This window comes from Heterodontus francisci, chromosome 2 (assembly GCF_036365525.1).
Source record: "Heterodontus francisci isolate sHetFra1 chromosome 2, sHetFra1.hap1, whole genome shotgun sequence".
NCBI classification, from domain to species: Eukaryota; Metazoa; Chordata; class Chondrichthyes; order Heterodontiformes; family Heterodontidae; genus Heterodontus; species Heterodontus francisci.
Genome location: NC_090372.1, coordinates 171,758,305 through 171,778,357, shown reverse-complemented (window position 1 = coordinate 171,778,357; position 20,053 = coordinate 171,758,305). Strand labels below are relative to the sequence as shown.

At 41.5% G+C, this 20,053-nt stretch overlaps 1 protein-coding gene across 12 annotated transcripts in view; it reads right to left on the bottom strand.

Moving 5' to 3' along the window:
• Positions 1–20,053, bottom strand: part of si:ch211-285f17.1 (sickle tail protein) — an 815,052-nt gene that overhangs the window by 239,775 nt on the left and 555,224 nt on the right. For all 12 annotated transcript variants that reach the window (XM_068013806.1, XM_068013809.1, XM_068013831.1 and 9 more), the window contains one exon: positions 16,728–16,923. In XM_068013806.1, the coding sequence (XP_067869907.1) occupies positions 16,728–16,923 (196 nt within the window). The remainder of the gene's footprint in view (positions 1–16,727; positions 16,924–20,053) is intronic.

The window sequence follows — 20,053 nt, the reverse complement described above, 5'->3', positions numbered from 1 at the left end:
GTGGATGAGAAATTCTGCTCGTGTTGATGCGCGGGTGGCCCTTCTGCTTGGAATGATGCAACTTCTTTGGTCTGAGTCTAACCTTGCTGCACACCAGGGAGTGGTTGGTGTCGCAGTCCGCACTGTGGAAGCTGCGTGTGATTTGAACACTGTTTAAGGAGGCTCGTCTTGTGACGATGAGGTCTAACTGGTGCCAACGACGCGATCTTGGGTGCCTCCATGAAACCTGGTGACAGGGTTTAGTGTGAAAGAACGAGTTGGTGATGCAGAGGTTATGATAGGTACACAACTCAAGCAGTCTCTGCCCGTTCTTATTCATCCTTCCAACGCCATAGCGCCCAAGGCAGGAGGGCCATGAGTCATGGTCGGCCCCAACCCTGGCATTAAAGTCCCCCAACAGGAACAGGTGTTCGGTGTTGGGGATGCTGCTAATGATGTTATGGAGTTCCTCATAGAACTGGTCTTTAGCTTCAGGTGGGGAGCAGAGTGTTGGAGCATAGATGCTGAGTAGGTGTACTGGACCAGAGGTGGTGAGCAGTCGGATGGACAGTATGCGTTCCGAGCCAGTTGAGGGAAGCTCTATCATGCTGAGCAAGGAGTTTCTGATGGCGAAGCCCACTCCATGCTGTCTTGGTTCTTCAGGATCCTTGCCCTGCCAGAAGAAGGTGTAGTCTTGCTCTGCTAGAGATCCACTCGCGGAGAGGCGTGTCTAAGTGCTGCAATGTCTACATTGAGTCTACTGAGCTCGTTGTTAATGATGGCGGTCTTCCGAGAATCGTTGATTTGTGTAACGTCTTCCGACAGGCCAGTACACATAGTTCTGACATTCCAGCTTGCAAAGCGAAGGGCTGGTACCTTCTTTAGGCTTAATAGCTACTTCTAAAAGGAAAGCATACTGACAACATTTGGGGAAACAGCAAAATGCAGCAATTGTTAAAGTTATGGAATCTCCCTCTCTCTCCTGCCCCTCCCCAAAGAGGTACGCTCCAATATATACATGTATGGTATTGCCCACAAAATGTAAAGTGATTCCTCACTCTCTTTCAATAAGAAAAACCCGTTTAATATGAAAGCACAAAGTTGCTGTGAATAAACAGTGACACTTCTGCTTTAGGCAGGTTTGATCTTCTAAATGATAAGGACATTACTGAATGGCTCACAGTAATTAAAAATACCCTTTGGCACACATTAATTTATCTAACTATCATAAGGTCAGAAATGGGGATGTTCAATGATGATTGCACAGCGTTCAGTTCCATTCGCAACACCTCAAATAATGAAGCAGTCCGTGACTGATTTTGGAAAGATCTGGATAACGTTCAGGCTTGGGCTGATAAATGGCAAGGAATGTTCATGCTGTACAAGTGTCAGGCAATGACCATCTCCAACAAGAGAGAGTCCAACCATCCGTTCTTGACATTTAGTGGCATGACCAGCATCAAATCTTCCACCATCAACATCCTGGGGTTACCATTGATTGAAACTTAACTGGACTAGCCACAAAATACCATGGCTATGAAAGCAGGTTTAAGACTAAGTATTCTGCAGAGAGTAACTCCCCTCTCGATTCCCCGAAGCATGTCCACCATTTACAAGGCACAAGGTGTGATAGAGTACTCCCCACTTGCCTGGATGAGTGCAGCTCCAACAACACACAAGATTGACGCCATCCAGGACAAAGCAGCCTGCTTGATTCCACCACATTAAAATTCATTCCCTCCACCACCAGTGCACTGTGCCTGCATTGTGCATCACCAACAGGATGCATTGCAGCAGCTCACCAAGGTTTCGTTGACGGAACCTACCAAGCATGCGACCTTCTCATTGAGATGGCCAAGAGCAGCTGGAACATGGGAACATCACCAGCTCCAAGTCTCACACCTAATTTGGCTCACCACCACCTTCTCAAGAGCAATTAATGATGTCCTTGCCATCAATGCCCACATTCCTCGAGAGAAAATCCATAAGTACCATAACAGATTCCCTACCCCAACCACCATCAACTCCCCCACCCCCATACCATTGCAGTATTTAATTGTTGTAGATTTTTCACCTCCACATCTATGTCTGGAAGTCCAATTCCAAGTGTTGATCATGCATTGTGTAAAGAAAAAGAAGAAAGAAGATATTTATAATCTTGTTTCTCTCTCCAAGATCACCTCTCAGTTCTGAACATCATTTTCCAATCCTCACTAGATACAGCTGTGGTGCTGGAGGATTGGAGGACTGCTAACATTGTACCTTTGTTTAAAAAGGCAGCGTGGAATAGACTAAATAATTACAGGCCAGTAAGTCTAACCTCAGTAGTGGACAAATTATTGGAATCTATTCTGTGAGACAGGATAAACTGTCACTTAGAAAGGCACAGGTTAATCAAGGATAGTCAGCATGGATTTGTTAAGGGAAGATCTTGTCTGACCAACTTGATAGAATTGTTTGAAGAACAAGGAGGATTGATGAGGGTAGTGCAGTTGATGTGGTCTACATGGATTTTAGCAAGACTTTTGACAAGGTCCAACATAGCAGACTGGATAAAAAAACAAAAGCCCATGTGATCCAGGGAAATGTAGCAAGCTGGATACAAAATTGGCTCAGTGGCAGGAAACAAAGGATAATTGTTGATGGGTATTTTTGCAACTGGAAGGCTGTTTCCAGGGGATTCTGCAGGGCTCTGTACTAGGTCCCCTGGTTTTTGTGGTATATATTAACAATTTGGATGTAAATGTCGTGGGCATGATCAAGAAGTTTGCAGACAACACAAAAATTGGTCAATAGCGAGGAGGATAGCTGTCAGCTGCAGGAAAATATCAATGGTCAAGTGGGCAAAAAAATAGCAAATGGAATTCAACCCGGAGAAGTGTGAGGTGATGCATTTGGGGAGGTCTAACAAGGCCAAGGAATACATGATTAATGGGAAAATACTGAGAAGTGTAGAGAAAGTGAGGGACCTTGGAGTGAATACCCACTGAAGGTAGCAGGACAGGTCGATAAGGTGGTTAAGAAGGCAACTAGAATCCTTTCCTTTATTAGCCGTGATATAGAATATGCTAGAAATGTATAAATCATTGGTTAGGCCACAACTGGAGTACTGTGTGCAGTTCTGATCACCTCATGACAGAAAGGGCATAATTGCACTGGAGAGGATACAGATGAGATTTATGAATATGTTGCCAGGACTGGAAAAATGCAGCTATGAGGAAAGATTGGATAGGCTGGGGTTGTTCTCCTTGGAATAGAGAAGGCCAAGGGGAGATTTGATTGAAATGTACAAAATTGTGAGAGGTCTCGTTAGAGTGGATGTCAAGGGCCTATTTACCTTAGCAGAGAGGACAGTGACTAGGGAACATAGATTGAAAGTGATTGGTAGAAAGGTTAGAGAAGAGGCGAGGAAACAATTTTCACCCAGAAGGTGATAGGGGTCTGGAATTCACTGCCTGACTTGGTAGTAGAGGCAGAAACCCTCAACTCATTTAAAAGGTGCCCCTGGATGTGCACCTCAAGTGCTGTAACCTGCAGGGCTATGGGATGCTGGAAGATGGGATTAGGCAGAGTGGTCCCTTTTTCAGCCAGCGCAGATGCGATGGACCATGTCACCTCTTTCTGTGCTGTAAACGTTCAATTATTCTTCGTCTTTCTGGTTGAAAAACTAGTTTCTCAAGTGCTTCCTCACAAGTCAGACCCCTGACACTATAGATCAACCTCAAAGCTCTTCTTTGCATGACCTCCAGTACTTTAATGCCTCCCTTATGTCTCAGTAACCATAAATGGATACAGTACTACCCAAGTTACAGACTGACCAGACCACTGTATAGTTTGATCAGAACCTTTCGACTTATTTTTACTGTTTTGTCTAATGTAGTTAAGTATTCTGTCGATTTAGGTGATTGCTGCTCTGTGTTAGTTGGACATGTATAGAATTGATTCTATTAAGAGCTCTAGGTCTCTTTCCACTTCATCCTTAACTATTTTAACAACCTTCATAGCAGCCCATGCTTTGCACTATATAATGCAAGTCTTTTTTATTTTTACAAGTATTGCTTATTTTTCCATCTTATGCAATTTTCACTTGGAAGCATTAATTTTTAGCTGATTAATCTGCCCAGATACTTTGTTCAACTCATTCTGATTTGAGCTGCTTTCTCCAATTCCACTGCTCCAACCAGTTTGCTATCAGCAAGTCTGACCACTTTACACTGAGTGAGAGTCCAAGCAACTTACGTAAATTAGAAACAAAAGTGCTCTCAATATCCAGCACAGGGCACCTGATTCAGGTCTTCCCCTCGCACCTAATCAACATAACTCCTCTAATGAGTACTCATTGTTTTCTACCCTCCAGACAGTTTATTTTACTCCATTCCTCGGATTTACCCTGAAGCCTCACAGCTTTGAGTTTGACAAACAGCCTTGCAGGTGGCACTTCAGGGAGTCAAATATACTGTCCTAGGGCTTTCTACAGTCCACTGGGATGTTACTTCATCAAAACTGAGCGGATTGTGAGGAATGATCTTCTGTATCCATGTTGGCTACTATTTACTAGATTATTATACAGATAACTCAAGTTTATTCGAATAAACACATTACAATAATTAGCCAAATGGAATAGAGGAAAGCTGAGTGGGTTTGTATTTGCTAGTGCCATTTTTATCCCCTTTTTGAACATGCCACACCCACACATTGCCCATTTATAATCTACTACTGTAGAATCAGAGCACAGAGGGCAGCCATTCGGCCCACCATACCTATCCCAGCTCTTTGGGAGGACTATCCAATTAGTCCCTCTACCCTGCTCTTCCCCACAGCCATGCTATTTTTCCCCTTTAAGTATTTATCCAATTCCTCTGTGGAATGTTATTATTAAATCTGCTTTCACCACCCCTTTAGACAGTGCATTTCCAATTTAAACAACTGGCTGCATTTAAAAAGAAATTTTCATCTCTCCTCTGGTTCTTTTGCCAATTGTCTTAAACCTGTCCTCTGCTTACTGACCCACCCAACAGTGGAAAGAGTTTTACTTATACTATACTTATACTTTCAAAAATCCTCTTAATTTTGTACACAGAAGGCTGTTACCAGATAAAATGCTGGTGAACAAAATTGAGGTTCATGGAATAGGAGGGTCAGTGTCCAATTGATTGAAAAAAAAATTGGCTGAAGGACAGAAAACAGTGAGTCCTAGTAAATGTTTGTTTTTCAGACTGGAGGATGATAGTGGTGCTCTCCAAGGGTCAGGGCTGGGACAACTGCTTTGTTTGTTATATATAAATGACTTGGATCTTGGAATACAGAGTAGAATTTCAAAATTTGCTGATGACACCAAAGTTGGAGGTGTGGCAAACAGTGAGGATAATATGAATCACCTGTAACAGGACATAGACAGGCTAGCAGAGTGGACAGGGAGGTAACAAATGGAATTTAATACAGACAAGTGTGAGGTGATGCATTTTAGCCGAAGGAATAGGGAGAGACGATATCTACTTAATGGCACAGTTCTAAAAGAGTGTGCAGGAACAGAGGGACTTGGGGATGCATGTGCATCGATCTTTGAAGGTGGCAGGACATATGGTGAGTAAAGCATATGGGATCTTGGGCTTCATAAACAGAGGCACTGAGTACAAAAGCAGGGAAGCTGAACCTTTATAAAGCTCTGGTTAGGCCCCAACTGGAGTATTACGTCCAGCTCTGGTCACCACACTTCTAAAAGGATATGAGGGTCCTTAAGAGGGTGTAGAGGAGATTTACCAGAATGGTTCCTGGGGTGGGGGATTTTAGTTATGAGGTTAGTGTGGCAAAGCTGGCTTTGTTCTCCTTAGAACAAAAGGAGTTTCGGGGCAGATTTAATAGAAATGTACAAGATTATGACAGGTTTAGATAAGTTGGACAAGAAAAACTGTTCCCATTAACTAATAGTACAAGGACTAGGGGACACAGATTGAAGGTTCTGAGCAAGAGATGCAGGGGAATATGAGGAAGAACATTTTATGCAGCAGGTGGTAATTAACTGGAACTCGCTGACCACAAGGGTTATAGAAACAGAGATAATGACTTCAAAAGAAAATTGGATGGCCACTTGAAGGAAATAGACTTGCATTGCTATGGGAATTGAGCAGGGGAGTGGGACTGACTGAATAGTTCTGTGGAGAGCCGACACGGACTTGATGGGCCGAATGGCCTCCTTCTGTGCAATAAATGACTATGACTTCTATTAAATCACCCCTTTACCATCTCTGCTCTAAAGGAGAACGCACCCAGTTTCTCTAGTCTCTTGACGTACCAGAAGTCTTTCATCGCTGGTAAAAGACAAACAGACTTGCACTCAGTCTTTTCACGACCACTAGATAGCTTTATTGTCAATGAAATACTTTTGTAGTGTAGTCACTGTTGTAATGCACACTCAATTTGCACACAGCACACTCCCACAAACAGGAATGTGACAAGGAGCAGAAAATCTGTTTTTGTGATGTTGATTGAGGGATAAACATTGGCCTGGACACCTGCCATGAATCTTTTACCTCCAAACGAACAGGCTGATGGGACGTCGGCTAACATCTCATCCGAAAGATGACACCTCTGACAGTGCAGCACTCCCTCAGTACTGCACTGGAGTGTCAGCCTTCTAGTAAATCACTTCTGCATCTTTTCCAAGGTTTGACATCCTTCCTGAAGTGCAGTGCCCAGAATTGGGCATATTTCTCCAGCTGAGGCCTAACTAGTGATTTATAATGGTTTATTTGCAAAGCTATGAAGTTATGCTAGAGTATAAAAGCAATGCCTTCTTTAAAAGAAAAAGCATTATTAAGTTGCACTGCACCTTTGAAGACTTAAGTTCATAAACCCCCAGGTCTCTGTTCCTGCACCCCCTTTAAAATTATACCATTTAGTTTATAATGTCTCTCCTCATTCTTCCTTCCAAAATGCATCAGTGTCATCAGTGTACCTTCCCAGTGTCCAGTACCTCCCTCAATGGTTATTTGTGCCTCACTAATCTTCTCCCTAGTTTCTTTTTTGCATTCTGGGATGGAAAACATCCTGGTAATTTGTTTGTTTTCACCACTTTTTGGCTGTCTTCAGCTGTGGGCGGCACAGTGGCGCAGTGGTTAGCACCGCAGCCTCACAGCTCCAGCGACCCGGGTTCAATTCCGGGTCCTGCCTGTGTGGAGTTTGCAAGTTCTCCCTGTGTCTGCGTGGGTTTCCTCCGGGTGCTCCGGTTTCCTCCCACATGCCAAAGACTTGCAGGTTGATAGGTAAATTGGCCTTCATAAATTGCCCCTAGTATAGGTAGGTGGTAGGGAAATATAGGGACAGGTGGGGATGTGGTAGGAATATGGAAATGGTGTAGGATTAGTATAAAATTGGTGGTTGATGGTCGGCACAGACTCGGTGGGCCGAAGGGCCTGTTTCAGTGCTGTATCTCTAAATTTAAAAAAAATGAATGGTACCATACTTGCAACACAGAGGTTCAAATCCCAACAGGGCAAGTTGTGAAACTCAGATTCAATAAATCTGGTGATTTCTGTCTAGAATCTGAAAACAAATAACCCAAGATGCCAAATTGTTACTAAAACCTAACTGGTTCAATGACATCCTATAGGGAAAGGACCTGCCACTCTGATCCGGTATGGTTACATGTGATTCCATAGGATCTTAGAAATTTACAACACAGAAGGAGACCATTCAGCTCATCATGTCCACACTGACCATCAAGGAGCCATCCAGCCTAATCCCACTTTCCAGCTCTTGGCCCATAGCCTTGCAGTTTATGGCACTTCAAGTGCATATCCATGTAGGTTTTAAATGTTTTGAGGGTTTCTGCTCTAACATCCTTTCAGGCCATGAATTCCAGATCCCCATCCCCTCGGAGTGAAAAAACAATTTCCTCTCTAATCTCCCTAAACCTCCTACCTCTTGCCCTAAATCCATGCCCCGGTTATGGACCCTCAATCAAGGGGAGTAGAACCTTCCTATCCACTCAATTTTACACAGTTCAATTAGGTTTCCCCTCAGCCTCCACTGTTCCAAAGAAAACAAGTCTAGTCTATCCAATCTTTCCTCGTAAGTAAGCTGTGAGGAGGATGCAAAGTGGCAGCAAAAAGGATTTAGGCAAGTTAGGGGGTAAGAACATGGCAGATGGAACATAATGTTGTGAAGTTATCCACTTTAGTATGAAAAAAAGCAGAATATTTTTCAAATCACGGACTGAGAAATGTTGATAGTGAGGGGGATCTGGGTGTCCTCGTCCATGAATCACAAAGTTAATATACAGGTTCAGCAAGGAAATCGGAAATCAAATGGTAGGTTAGCCTGTATTGCAAAGGGATTGGAGTATAGAGCAAATAAGTCTTATTGCAATTGTATAGAGCCTTGGTGAGACCACACCTGGAGGACTGTGTACAGTTTTGGTCTCCTTACCCAAGGAAGGATTATCCTTGCCCTAGAGGAAGTACAATGAAGACTGGTTCCTGGGACAAGGGGCTTGCCCTATGAGGAGAGATTGAGTAAACTAGGACTTTATACCCGAGAGTTTGTAAGAATGAGGGGCGAACTCATTGAAACATATAACATTCTTAAGAGGGTAGATGCTGGGTGGATGTTTCCCCTGCCTGGGGAGTCTAGAACCAGGCTCACAGCCTCAGAATAAGCAGCAGTCAACTATTTAGGACTGAGATGAGAAATTTCTTCTTTTTTGCCTCATGCCAAGACCTGCCAGCATTGGAACTAAATTCCAAACATATGAATTAGGAGTAGGAGGTGGCCATTTGGCCCCTTCGAGCCTGCTCCGCTCGTTAATAAGATCATGGCTGATCTGACTGTGGCCTCAACTCCAGATACCCTTTGACTCTCGTTAGTCAAGAATTTATCTACCTCTGCCTTAAAAAATATTGAATGGTCCTGTCTCCATTGCTCTCTGGGGAACAGAGTTGCAAATACTTGCAACCCTCAGAGAAAGAAAAATTCTCATCTCAGTCTTAAATGGGCGACCCCTTATTTTTAAACTATGTACCCGAGTTCTAGCCTCTCCCACAAATGGAAACATCCTTTCAGCATCCATCCTGTTCAGTCCCCTCTCTGTACTGAATGTATTACAATCAGCTGTCTGGTTGAAGAGCAGGAATCAGATCATCAGGCGCTGTTAACAGTTTCATGTTATGGAACTGACCTGTTCTGGAATATTGTTATGAATGTATTTTCAGTAATTGGTTATGAGACAGCTTACGCTCTCAATGTTACAAGGAGGCAGCACAATGTCTTCCTTCCCGAATAACATTGTTCAGTTTAACTGGGATTTCAATGTAATTATTAGTTATCACTGTTATGAAACATTATTTCATTCTGTGTCTGCCTGATGCTGCTCCAGCAGCCGGGCTACAAAACTGAGTTTGCTGCTGACCATTTCACATCTCCTTCTCCGCTTCATTTCGGAGGTTTTATTCTAATTCTCAACTGGTTTCAACCAACAATCATCAAGTGGAAATCAGCTGATTCAGCGTGGATCAGGATCAATCATGTGATCATCCAGTTATATATAGCCCCATTCCACACTAAAGAGAATGCATTTACACAGTGCCTAACCACACAACAAAATTGTCATATTGTCTTATGTAGGCAAACTAGGCGATGAAAGACTAAGCATTAACACGTTCAAAAATAATTCATTTCAACTACAATATAGATTAGCCAAAATAATTCAGAGATTCAGGCTAAAATTTTTTTTAAAGGTCCAGAATTGTTCCTCATTTTCCAGATTGATGTACAATGATTGTTTTCATGGTAAACAGAACAGAAAATAAAAGATGCACAATTCTGGTTCCTGTCTGATACAGATTGTTTGGCGATTCTAAAGATTGCAACAATAGTAAATAGAAGCAACTGAAATCATAAAAAGATAACTAATACACACATTGCCTGGGAGCTACTAAAAACAGCATGACACCAATTGGGCTCACTTTAACAACTTCACTGCTCTTGTAAGTTTACCTTTACCAAAGAGCATCACCTATTGCTTTTTTGTTTATTTAACCCACACTTCTACCGACCCTTTGAAGTTGTATAATGAAGATGAAGACCAACAGGAAATCAATGCCATGGTTAGTTGTTCTGGTGCTGCTTAGGTATTTAAAGTTCATTCAAGCCTCCACACAAAGAAAAATCTGAAGTGCTCATTTTGCCACTCAAGACATTTCGCTGTTTAATGAATTTCTGAGTTTCACTTTTCTAAAAGGTACTAAGAGCTTATATTTGCATTTTGTTGAACCATCTCTAAATGTAAATTGTACAGATTTTTAATCAATTTTAAAGGTATTAACAAAAATATGCAGCGGGGAAGAGTGTGGTGCAGTTGGCAGCACTCTTGCCTGAGTCAAAGGGTTCAAGTCCCACTCCAGGGATTGAGCATAATAATCAAGGCTGACACTCCAATACAGTACTGAGAGTGAAGCAACCCTAATAAAAAAAACCTCTACCGACAATATGCCTTGCCAGAATGTCAGTACACAGCAGAAATCCCCCGTGCAATAGAAAGGCATGAGGAGGATTACATCCTACAGTGGAAGAACATAGCCTAAAATGATGATGATGAATGACGAACAAAAACGCAACTTAGTTGGAGAAAATCGCCAATGAATCAGTATTGTAAATATTGTTAGACAGTTGGTAAGGAGTGCAGGTGGTTCCCGCTGGTTCACCTCCCAACTGACTGCAGTCATGTTTTGTTTAAAATGAGTTAGCCCAAGTGTTTTTAGAGTCAGTCAAATAAATAGACAAATGACAGGTTTTCTTGTAGGTTTAAAACAGAAGATGATTAACTATTTATTGAACAATATGCATTCCCTGAAAGGTTCACAATACCACTCACAGACACTCTCAAGAGAAGACAAATAGAAGGGAAAGGGTAAGAGTTCAAGGTGTAGTAGGTGCTCCTGGTTTACGGTAAACCTGTTGAAACTTCTAAGTAGGAAAGTCTCTTTTAAAGGGGCAGGCCTGGGTGTTTGTAGTCTTGAATTTGTTGAGGTGTTGTAGATTTCTGCTGGTTACGATTTCAGACTGGAGGTGGCTGTCAATTTCAGTTCTCTACTGCACCAGTTGAAGTGTAGAATTAGCAATAGGGCTCCTTCTTGTTTAGGCTGGATCTTTCCACAGCTCCTGGCTGGACTGCCTTCTCTGTGATGTTGTTGTGATCTCTCCCTCTCTCCAAAGGGTTACCATTTAAGGTCACAATTCATTATATTAGCATTTCTGTTATTTGACACACAGCCTTCTCCCCGGTGTGACCACACAATGGACCAGGATGTGGAATCCATGGCTGTCTATTAATGTCTGGTTGAGCATCATTCTGTTAAGATGTGGCTACTTCACAGTTCCTTTGTCTCAGAAGAAAACCATTCATTTCAGGAATGTCTCTTGATGGTTTCAGGATGGGTGTAGTCGACACCTCTTAGTTTGGTATGTATCCTTTCACCTTTTGAGACAGTGAGGCAGTTTGAACACACAGGCCAAGTCATCTGACCTGTGGCAACATCTTGCAGCACATCGTCCACTTTTCTTTTTTAAAAAAGGAAGGCAATTTCAAAGAGTTCACATTGAATAAAGTTCTATCTTAAAAATAGGAATATGATGAGTCTTTACTGTGCATGACAATATTCATATTCAATTTTACAACCCACAAGTTGCAAAGCTGATTTTTGCCAGCTAATGGTGACATCTCTTTTAAAAGGACTAAAACGCATAAAATGGTCCAATTCTGGCCTCTTGAGCACCCCCAATTATAATCGCTCTAGCACTGGCAGATATACCTTCTACTGCCATGCCCTAAGCTCCAGAATTCTCTTCCAAAACTTCTTCGCCCATCTAACTCTCCTTCCTCTAATTCATTCCTTAAAACCTAACTTTGACCAAACATTCGGCCATCTATCCTGATTTCTCCTAATGAGGCTTGGTGTCAAATTTTATTTGATAATGCTATGAAGCACCTTGGGATGTTTTACTACATGAAAGGCGCTAAATAAATACTAGTTGTTGTTGTTGATCAAAAATTGTACATAAAACCATTTTTACATTATTGGGCTTAAAGATATCAATTCATACCCGTGTTCTCTTCATACTTTTTATTTTAGGAAAGGGAGGAGGTTGGGAGTTCATCTCCGAGTGAGAAAGCAAATAATTCATTCATAGTGAATTGGTGACAAATTAGTATTAGATCACATGCACTAGGAACCGTATGAAGACGAAACGCATTTTACCAAGGATCCTTTACAGGAAAAATATTTGTCTCAAGAGTGCAACTTTTATTTAAATCCAGGCCCCAAAAATGACGACAATATTGTAGCCCACTGAACTAACTAGTTCCCAAGACGGAGAATGTGCACAGCAGTTTTAAAAACAAGTATATCTTTTAAATCCTAGCTTAGTAACTAGCTATATGGGTTGCACTCAGCACTATTTTGACGCATTCCAGTTCTCCATATGGTGCAGACTGGTGATTTCAAGTGAGCATTGAGATGAGAGGATATAATTTCTGCCATTTTCTTCTTAGAAAAAAAAGTAATGTTATTCATTTTATCTACATCCTCACTAAAATGAGAAAACAGAAGGAAATTGGGCCCTAGGTGTTCCTGCACAAGATTCTCACATGCGCATTTCCATGCAGCCAACATATTGCTATGTGTATTGCTGAAAATAGAGACATGTTGTCGAAGCTTTTCGTCTTGCACTTATCAGGACAATCCACAAGAATACCAATGTAAGGAAAAGACAACAACTTTATACTGTATGAGAGAGAGTGCTGATTGGTTGGCAAGTGAAGTCTGATTGGTTGAAGCGTTGCTATGTGGTGTAGTGCACAGGATACATTTTTCTGTGCTTGAGTAAGATGATACATGTTTACGATCACAATCCACCCAACACAGATCCTGCATTCCTGACAATGGAGAGGCACCAAGAAGAGGGCAGTTGCTCACTTTCCTATGGGGAGAGAGATCAACCCGCCATAATTCTCAATAAAAATTTTCAGCATCACTGGCTTCTCTCACAGACCTCACATTCCTTGGAGCTAGGTGTTTACCTATACTGCCCAATTTCTAGTTATATAATGGTGTGACCCTGGATTATAGCATTGGAACTCACTTGCTATATGAACCGGTTACTGTAAACTCCCACATGCTCTCGTATCTCGAGAGAGATAGACTAATTAATATGCAAGAGTTTAAATCAGATTGAATCACTAAGCTGCTTCAAATACTGTCACAGTATTTGAATGTACAGAGGAACAGCTATAGCAAACTTACTAACTTAACTTCAGACTTTCATCAAAAGAAAATAATAAACCACATGTTTTCACAATCCTCTCTAAACTTCCCCTCTCTGACCCCAGAATGATCAGTCCTCAGCATCATCTCCTTATGCCCCCAAAATGAATTTAGAGCTCAGCATGATGCTGAGCTCTTTTTCTATCACTGTCTGCTTCGCCTCCGCACCCATTTCTTTGGCCAAGAGTTTTCCTTCGCATAATGGATCTTTTCTCCCATTCTCAAATCTCATTCCGCGTGAACCTCCTCCGACCTCCCATGGATCAGGACCCCACCACATAACAAGCTTAATAGCTATTGTTTCCAACACTGTCACAGGCTTCATCACCTCTGAAGACCTTCCCTTCAAAGTCTCCAGACCGATTGCCCCACAACACCACAGAGCCCGCTTCTAACTCCTTCCCAAGATCCAAAAGAAGAATTCCCTTGTAGACCCATCGTTTCAACCTGTCCCTAGTGCATAGAATTGACTGCTTATTATCTTGACTAATTTTTCTCCTCTTATTCAGTCTATCCCAAGCTACATCTGAAATTCTTCTGACACCCTCTGCCACTTTAAATTTCCACTTTCGTAACACCAGTGGGGCTGTGTGTGTGTGTCTCTCTCTCCAGAAAACATCGCAAGTTTGAAACCTGTCTGCGGCTGTGGAATCGCCAAGTCTACCATTGCTACAGACAGAGCCCCCAGCGAAGAAAACCACCTACAATTCTGTCTCCAAGAAAAACCTAAACCAGGTGGGCCAGCCACAATGGGCACTACTACCAGCCAAACACTTCAAGATCACAACTTCAGCTGGAAGACAATGGAATTACCTAACTCCACAGACTGTATATTATTTGTAATTGTTCTGGACTCTAATGCAAACCAAACTATTTATCACTCTGTACTTGTGTACAAGATTCTCGTATGAGTGTATGAAAATGTAGCATAGTTTTATTATTTTATTTAGATTGGGTTTAGTTTTTTTTAGTACAATAAACTCACCTCTTTCTTGTTTAAACTCAAGAAAACTTGTCCAATTGGTTATTTTACGATCACAACAAAGGAAAAAGGCAAAACAAACACTCACTGAAGTGGTAAGCACATTTGCGGTTTTCAAAAGGAAGAAACCCTGTTGCAGTCAAACAAGGATGACGACAAAAGGGAAGCCTTGTGACCCCTCCTCGCCTGATCGTAACACTGGCTTAGGTTTTTATTTACCTCATTCAGAAGTTACCAACTGGGCCAGAACATGCATGTTCCCCGACTGGACAGAGATATTGAGGGCTTGACCTCTAAGTCTCTTCCCAGGTCAACAGATCAGCAAATTATACCAGCCACCAGCCTCTGGGTGAAGGCCACAACAACTAACCCATGTTGCTTTCAAAACGGAGAGTTATCTTTTTGCAACGGTCTGATCCAAAGACAGGCAAAAATCCACAAACTGACCCACCTGACTTTAAAATATTCTTCCCCCCTCCCCTCCCAAAACCTCAAATGCAGAGGGGATATCTAAACCAATGAGAGCTCAAGTGAGTTATTTTTTTAAATGTAAATCACACCAAGATCTTGGGTGGAGAAATAGTCACACATCCTGAAATGTGACACTTCCTAGTAACTGGATTCAAAGCAGTTCAGTTGAATGGTCCCATTTGAAATATTAAAGTACCTTTTCTTTTGTTGACTTCCAAGTATTGATCGCATTTCTTTTCCTCTCTAGTCAGAACTATGAAGCCAATCACCCAACAAAAAGGGAAATATGTCAGGGACCCTCAGGAGAGTGGGTTACACCATCTGTTAAACACACTTTCAACCTCTGGAATCTAGGTTCAGATCCATCTTGGATTACTGGGATTAAACTCCGATCTCCCTCCATTAGCTAGAAAGATCTCAAGTGAAATGAACTGGGCCACTATTATGTTTCTAAAAAGGAAAATTTAAGCATCAAGATCTTAGCTAGAGAATCATTGCCACATATAACTTGGAAAGTTCTTGATCTTTTGTACAAGAGGATTCTTGTAACAGAGAACGGGAATCATATCATTACAGTCTCGTCATGATTTGGCATCACACACATTGAAGCAGCTTTAATACAACAACTAAAGTCAAGGACTGAAGGTCAGTGGCATGACTCAGGTGTCAGCTATTCAACAGTTACTCAGCTTCTGCGTACACAACTGTCCAATGACATCTGACAACATCAATCAAGAAAGTTATACTCTGCGTATCACGGTGTTATGCAAGTGTCCTTTCTTCCCCTTCTAAGCAGCCGATAAAACCCACCACTAGATGTTTCAGAAGGCAGGCAGATTTACTGTGATAAAAATAATTAAATATAGCAGCCTTGCTTAAAGGTAGGGTGTAAAATGAAGATATTGAACGGCTTTACTGGGAACTTATTTAGGAACAGTATAGCATAACAACGCAAACAGTAGACTCTTGAAAATATTAGGCTACTAAACTTTCAATTTATCATTATCTATTTTGCCCCATTTGAATTCAATAGTCTTGGTCTGGATGTGCTGCTGCAGCAATATATTTGGTTTTCATTACATACGGCTACAAAAAATTAATTTTTAGTGACCAGAGAATGGGTAATTTCTTAAAATTAGTAAAAATGTTATCACTACACTAAAACCATTGAGGTTTTTCTGGCTTGATTACTTTCAGTAGCTATGCCATGGAGAACAGTGAGTGATGGTTGTGGGCCAAGCACGACAGTCACATTAGGTTTGGACAGCCCCAGCTCTATGTCGGTAAACAGTTGCTCCAGCAGGCGGTGATTTTTTAAAATAGTTTTACAGGTCAAAGGGATTATCCAGTACAGGACAAGATTGTTATTAATGGACTTCAAAGTTAAGGCTATTAATTCTTGCATATTTCACAAAGGACATTCCCATTTTAAATCTGGGGGGGAGAAAAATCTAGTACAATAGTTCCAGATTCACATATAAACAAGTAAAGCTTTTACTTATTGCTACAATCACAGCTTTCCAAAACACAAGTACCAGTACTAGTCACTGTGAAAGACCTCATTAAACTTCAAAGCACACAGTAAAAATTTCCTTGGCATTTCTATTTACAAACTACTATAAAGCAGAATTGGAGACGTGACAGAACTTGTCAATATGTAGAGAAGAAAACAATGTAATTCTGGCTCTAACATATTCAGTCCATACAGGGGGTCGGAATCCAAATTACACAAGAGAACATTAGAATAACATCTTCCCTAACTTGATTAGGATCAGTAATACAACACTTTGTTGGTTTAAACTTGGTTGTATGTAACAAAGAAACATTGAAACGTGCAAAACAAAATTTTCAGCTGCCAAAATCAACACAGGGTTTTGGATACCTCTCCAGTGGTACATAATTCATTTCAGGTGGAATGGTAAATGAAAATGCAATATGCAGATTGCAAGAAACATGAAGTGCCAAGTACGCCTTACCCAATGATCTGTCCTTTGTCTGGTTAGTCGATCGAACAACTGGGAGGCTTGCCCGTAAACGGGTCCCTCTATTAAAGATGTGTGGCACCTCTGGTTCTGCCATTGCTTCAAAGGAATCCGCTGATGCGACGGAGAGGTGTTCAGCCTGGTCCCCGAGACCAGCCTGGGAACTTCTTAAATGCTTTGGGCTTCTGCTCTGCAAGAAGAAAAACATGAAGTTTTAAACTACTGTACAAGTCAGACCACTAAAGATCTTTGTGCAACCATACTGAAGGTTACAAACCCGGAAACCAGTCAAGCACAACCTCTGAACACCATGCACTGTTAGAAGGTGCAGTATCTTGCATTAAACTACCTGTAGCCATACTCCTTATTTAGATAGGATTTTATTCTTATCCTTTGAGTTGAATACATTTCCACAACACTTGGCCATTAACTTTGGCAGGCACTGTAACAGAGTTCAGCCCATAAACTAAAGCCTGTATTATAAATCCCAGAAGTATCATAAACTAAAATAATACTGCCTTCCCCTTTATATTGATGAAAATTTTGCTGGATGAATTGCTCTCATGAGTAGAAGATGAACTACGGTACATATTTGGGAATATCTTCAGGCATTGTCATAATCCCAAGTATGGACTGATGCTAGATTGATCACTTTGGATTAACTGTATGAACCATGAAGAATCCCACATCAAGGTAAAGTGATATTAAGAATAAATATTTCTAGGGTTACAAAGCCCACTTCTCTTTCTCCTCTTTTCCCCAAAATAATATGGACCATGCTTTTACTGAAGAGAATGGTGGGGTGAACAACATCTGGGCATCTCCTAATGCCACTTTAAAGCTTATTAATAGATGGTGGCGAGTAGTACAATTGACCACTGCTATTACTTTGTTTCTCTATTTCCAGTATAGAGGCACACTTCTCTCCTACCTCAGGTGGCTTGGTTGAATCAAAAAGATTGCACCAAGAATCATGTCTAACTATAGATGAAGAAAAGGGCAATGAAGGGATGTGTGAGCAGATTGGGTAAATGTAATTAGGGTTATTTGCTTTTGTATAATATTCTAGAGTCCATTATCAAAGATTTTATAGCAGAGCACTTGGAGAACAGTGGTAAAATCCATGCGGACTCTGTCCGATTCACGAAAGGGAAATCATGCTTGACAAAGCTACTAGAATTCTTCAAGGATGTAACTAGTAGAGTTGATGAGGGAGAGCCAGTGGATGTGGTTTATTTGGACTTTGAGAAGGCTTTCGACAAAGTCCCACATAAGAGGCTAGTGTGTAAAATTAAAGCGCATGGGATTGGGGGTAGTGTATTGTGATGGATAGAAAATTTGTTGGCAGACAGGAAACAAAGAGTAGGGATAAATGGGTCTTTTTCCGAATGGCAGGCAGTGACCTGTGGGGTACCGCAGGGATCAGTGCTAGGACCCCAGCTATTCACAATATACATTAATGATTTAGATGAGGGAACTAAATGTAATATCGCCAAATTTGCAGATGACACAAAACTGGGTGGGAGGGTGAGTTGTGAGGAGGATGCAGAGAGGCTTTAGGGTGATTTGGACAAGTTGAGTAAGTGGGCAAATGCATGGCAGATGCAGTATAATGTGGATAAATGTGAGGTTATTCACTTTGGTAGCAAAAACAGGAAGGCAGATTATCTGAACGGCTATAAACTGAGAGAGGGGAATATGCAACGAGACCTGGGTGTTCTCATACACCAGTCGCTGAAGGTAAGCATGCAGGTGCAACAGGCGGTAAAAAGGGCAAATGGTATGTTGGCCTTCATAGCAAGAGGATTTGAGTACAGGAGCAGGGATGTCTTGCTGCAATTATACAGGGCCTTGGTGAGGCCACACCTGGAATATTGTATGCAGTTTTGGTCTCCTTATCTGAGGAAGGATGTTCTTGCTATAGGGGGAGTGCAGCGAAGGTTTACCAGACTGATTCCTGGGATGGCGGGACTGACTTATGAGGAGAGATTGAGTCAGAGTTCAGAAGAGTATAGGGGGAATCTCATAGGAACCTATAAAATTCTAACAGGACTCGACAGGGTAGATGCAGGAAGGATGCTCCCAATGGTGGGGGAGTCCAGAACCAGGGGTCGTAATCTAAGCATACGGGGTAAACCTTTCAGGACTGAGATGAGGAGAAATTTCTTCACCCAGAGAGTGGTGAGCCTGTAGAATTAGCTACCACAGAAAGCAGTTGAGGCCAAAACACTATGTTTTCAAGAAGGAGTCAGATACAGCTCCTGGGGCGAAAGGGATCAAAGGATATGGGTGGAATGCGGGAACAGGTTACTGAGTTGGATGATCAGCCATGATCATAATGAATGGCAGAGCAGGCTCAAAGGGCCGAATGGCCAACTCCAGCTCCTATTTTCTATGTTTCTATGTATAGGGTAAAGACCACAAGGACTGGGCGAGTCCAGTGGCCTGTTTCTGTGTTTTAACTTCTATGAGGAATAAGAATATGCCAAGGAACTACATCAAAGGACTGCATAATATGTTTCACATTTTAAATTCTCAATTTTATAATAAATAAACATAACCATATGTAACTGGCAATATTGAAAACCCATGTGCTAAGCAGTAACTGGGCAGACACCCAGCTTATGTCTTGTTACCCTCATCTTTAATTAGATAATGGCATTTTTAATAATCAGCTCAATTATATTTTCACCGCTTTTTTATTGCTGCACAGATACGTTCATACAAGTATTTAGGTCCCTAAATAGAGCCTTACAGTTTAATTATACAGGGATAATATTTCTACAGCAGTTCTCTATCACTTGCCATAACTTTGGTACAAAACTTGGAGAAATGGCATAAACAATTATTAATGTCATTTCTCCAAGGTTTTTGCCAAAGTTGTAGAGGGAGCTCAGCGAAATCCCCATGGAAGTTCCAGGTCACATTGTTTATTTAGCTCAGAGTCTGCACATGATAAGGAGTTGATTAAAGCCCTTCAATTCATCACAGCCACAGCTGTAGGTATGCACATTACTTTCAGTTTAAACTAAAAATCAATGCAGTGTTTCAAAGTGGTGTTCTTATTGGATGCACACCATTACAACAAGCAATTGGGAATTGGAAAATCAATTAAAAATGTCTTCTCTAACACTTGACAAGATGTTTGTCAATCAGCCCTTCAGTACTAGCAGCAATTAAGAATCTTCTGCCACAGCTTGAGCCCAGTAAGTAACTTTTAAAGAATGGAAATGACTGTTTGTTGGTAGCTCTACCTGTAATTGCAGATTCCATTTGTGAGCTTCACCTGTAGTGAGGAATTGAAGCTGGTTCAACTGACC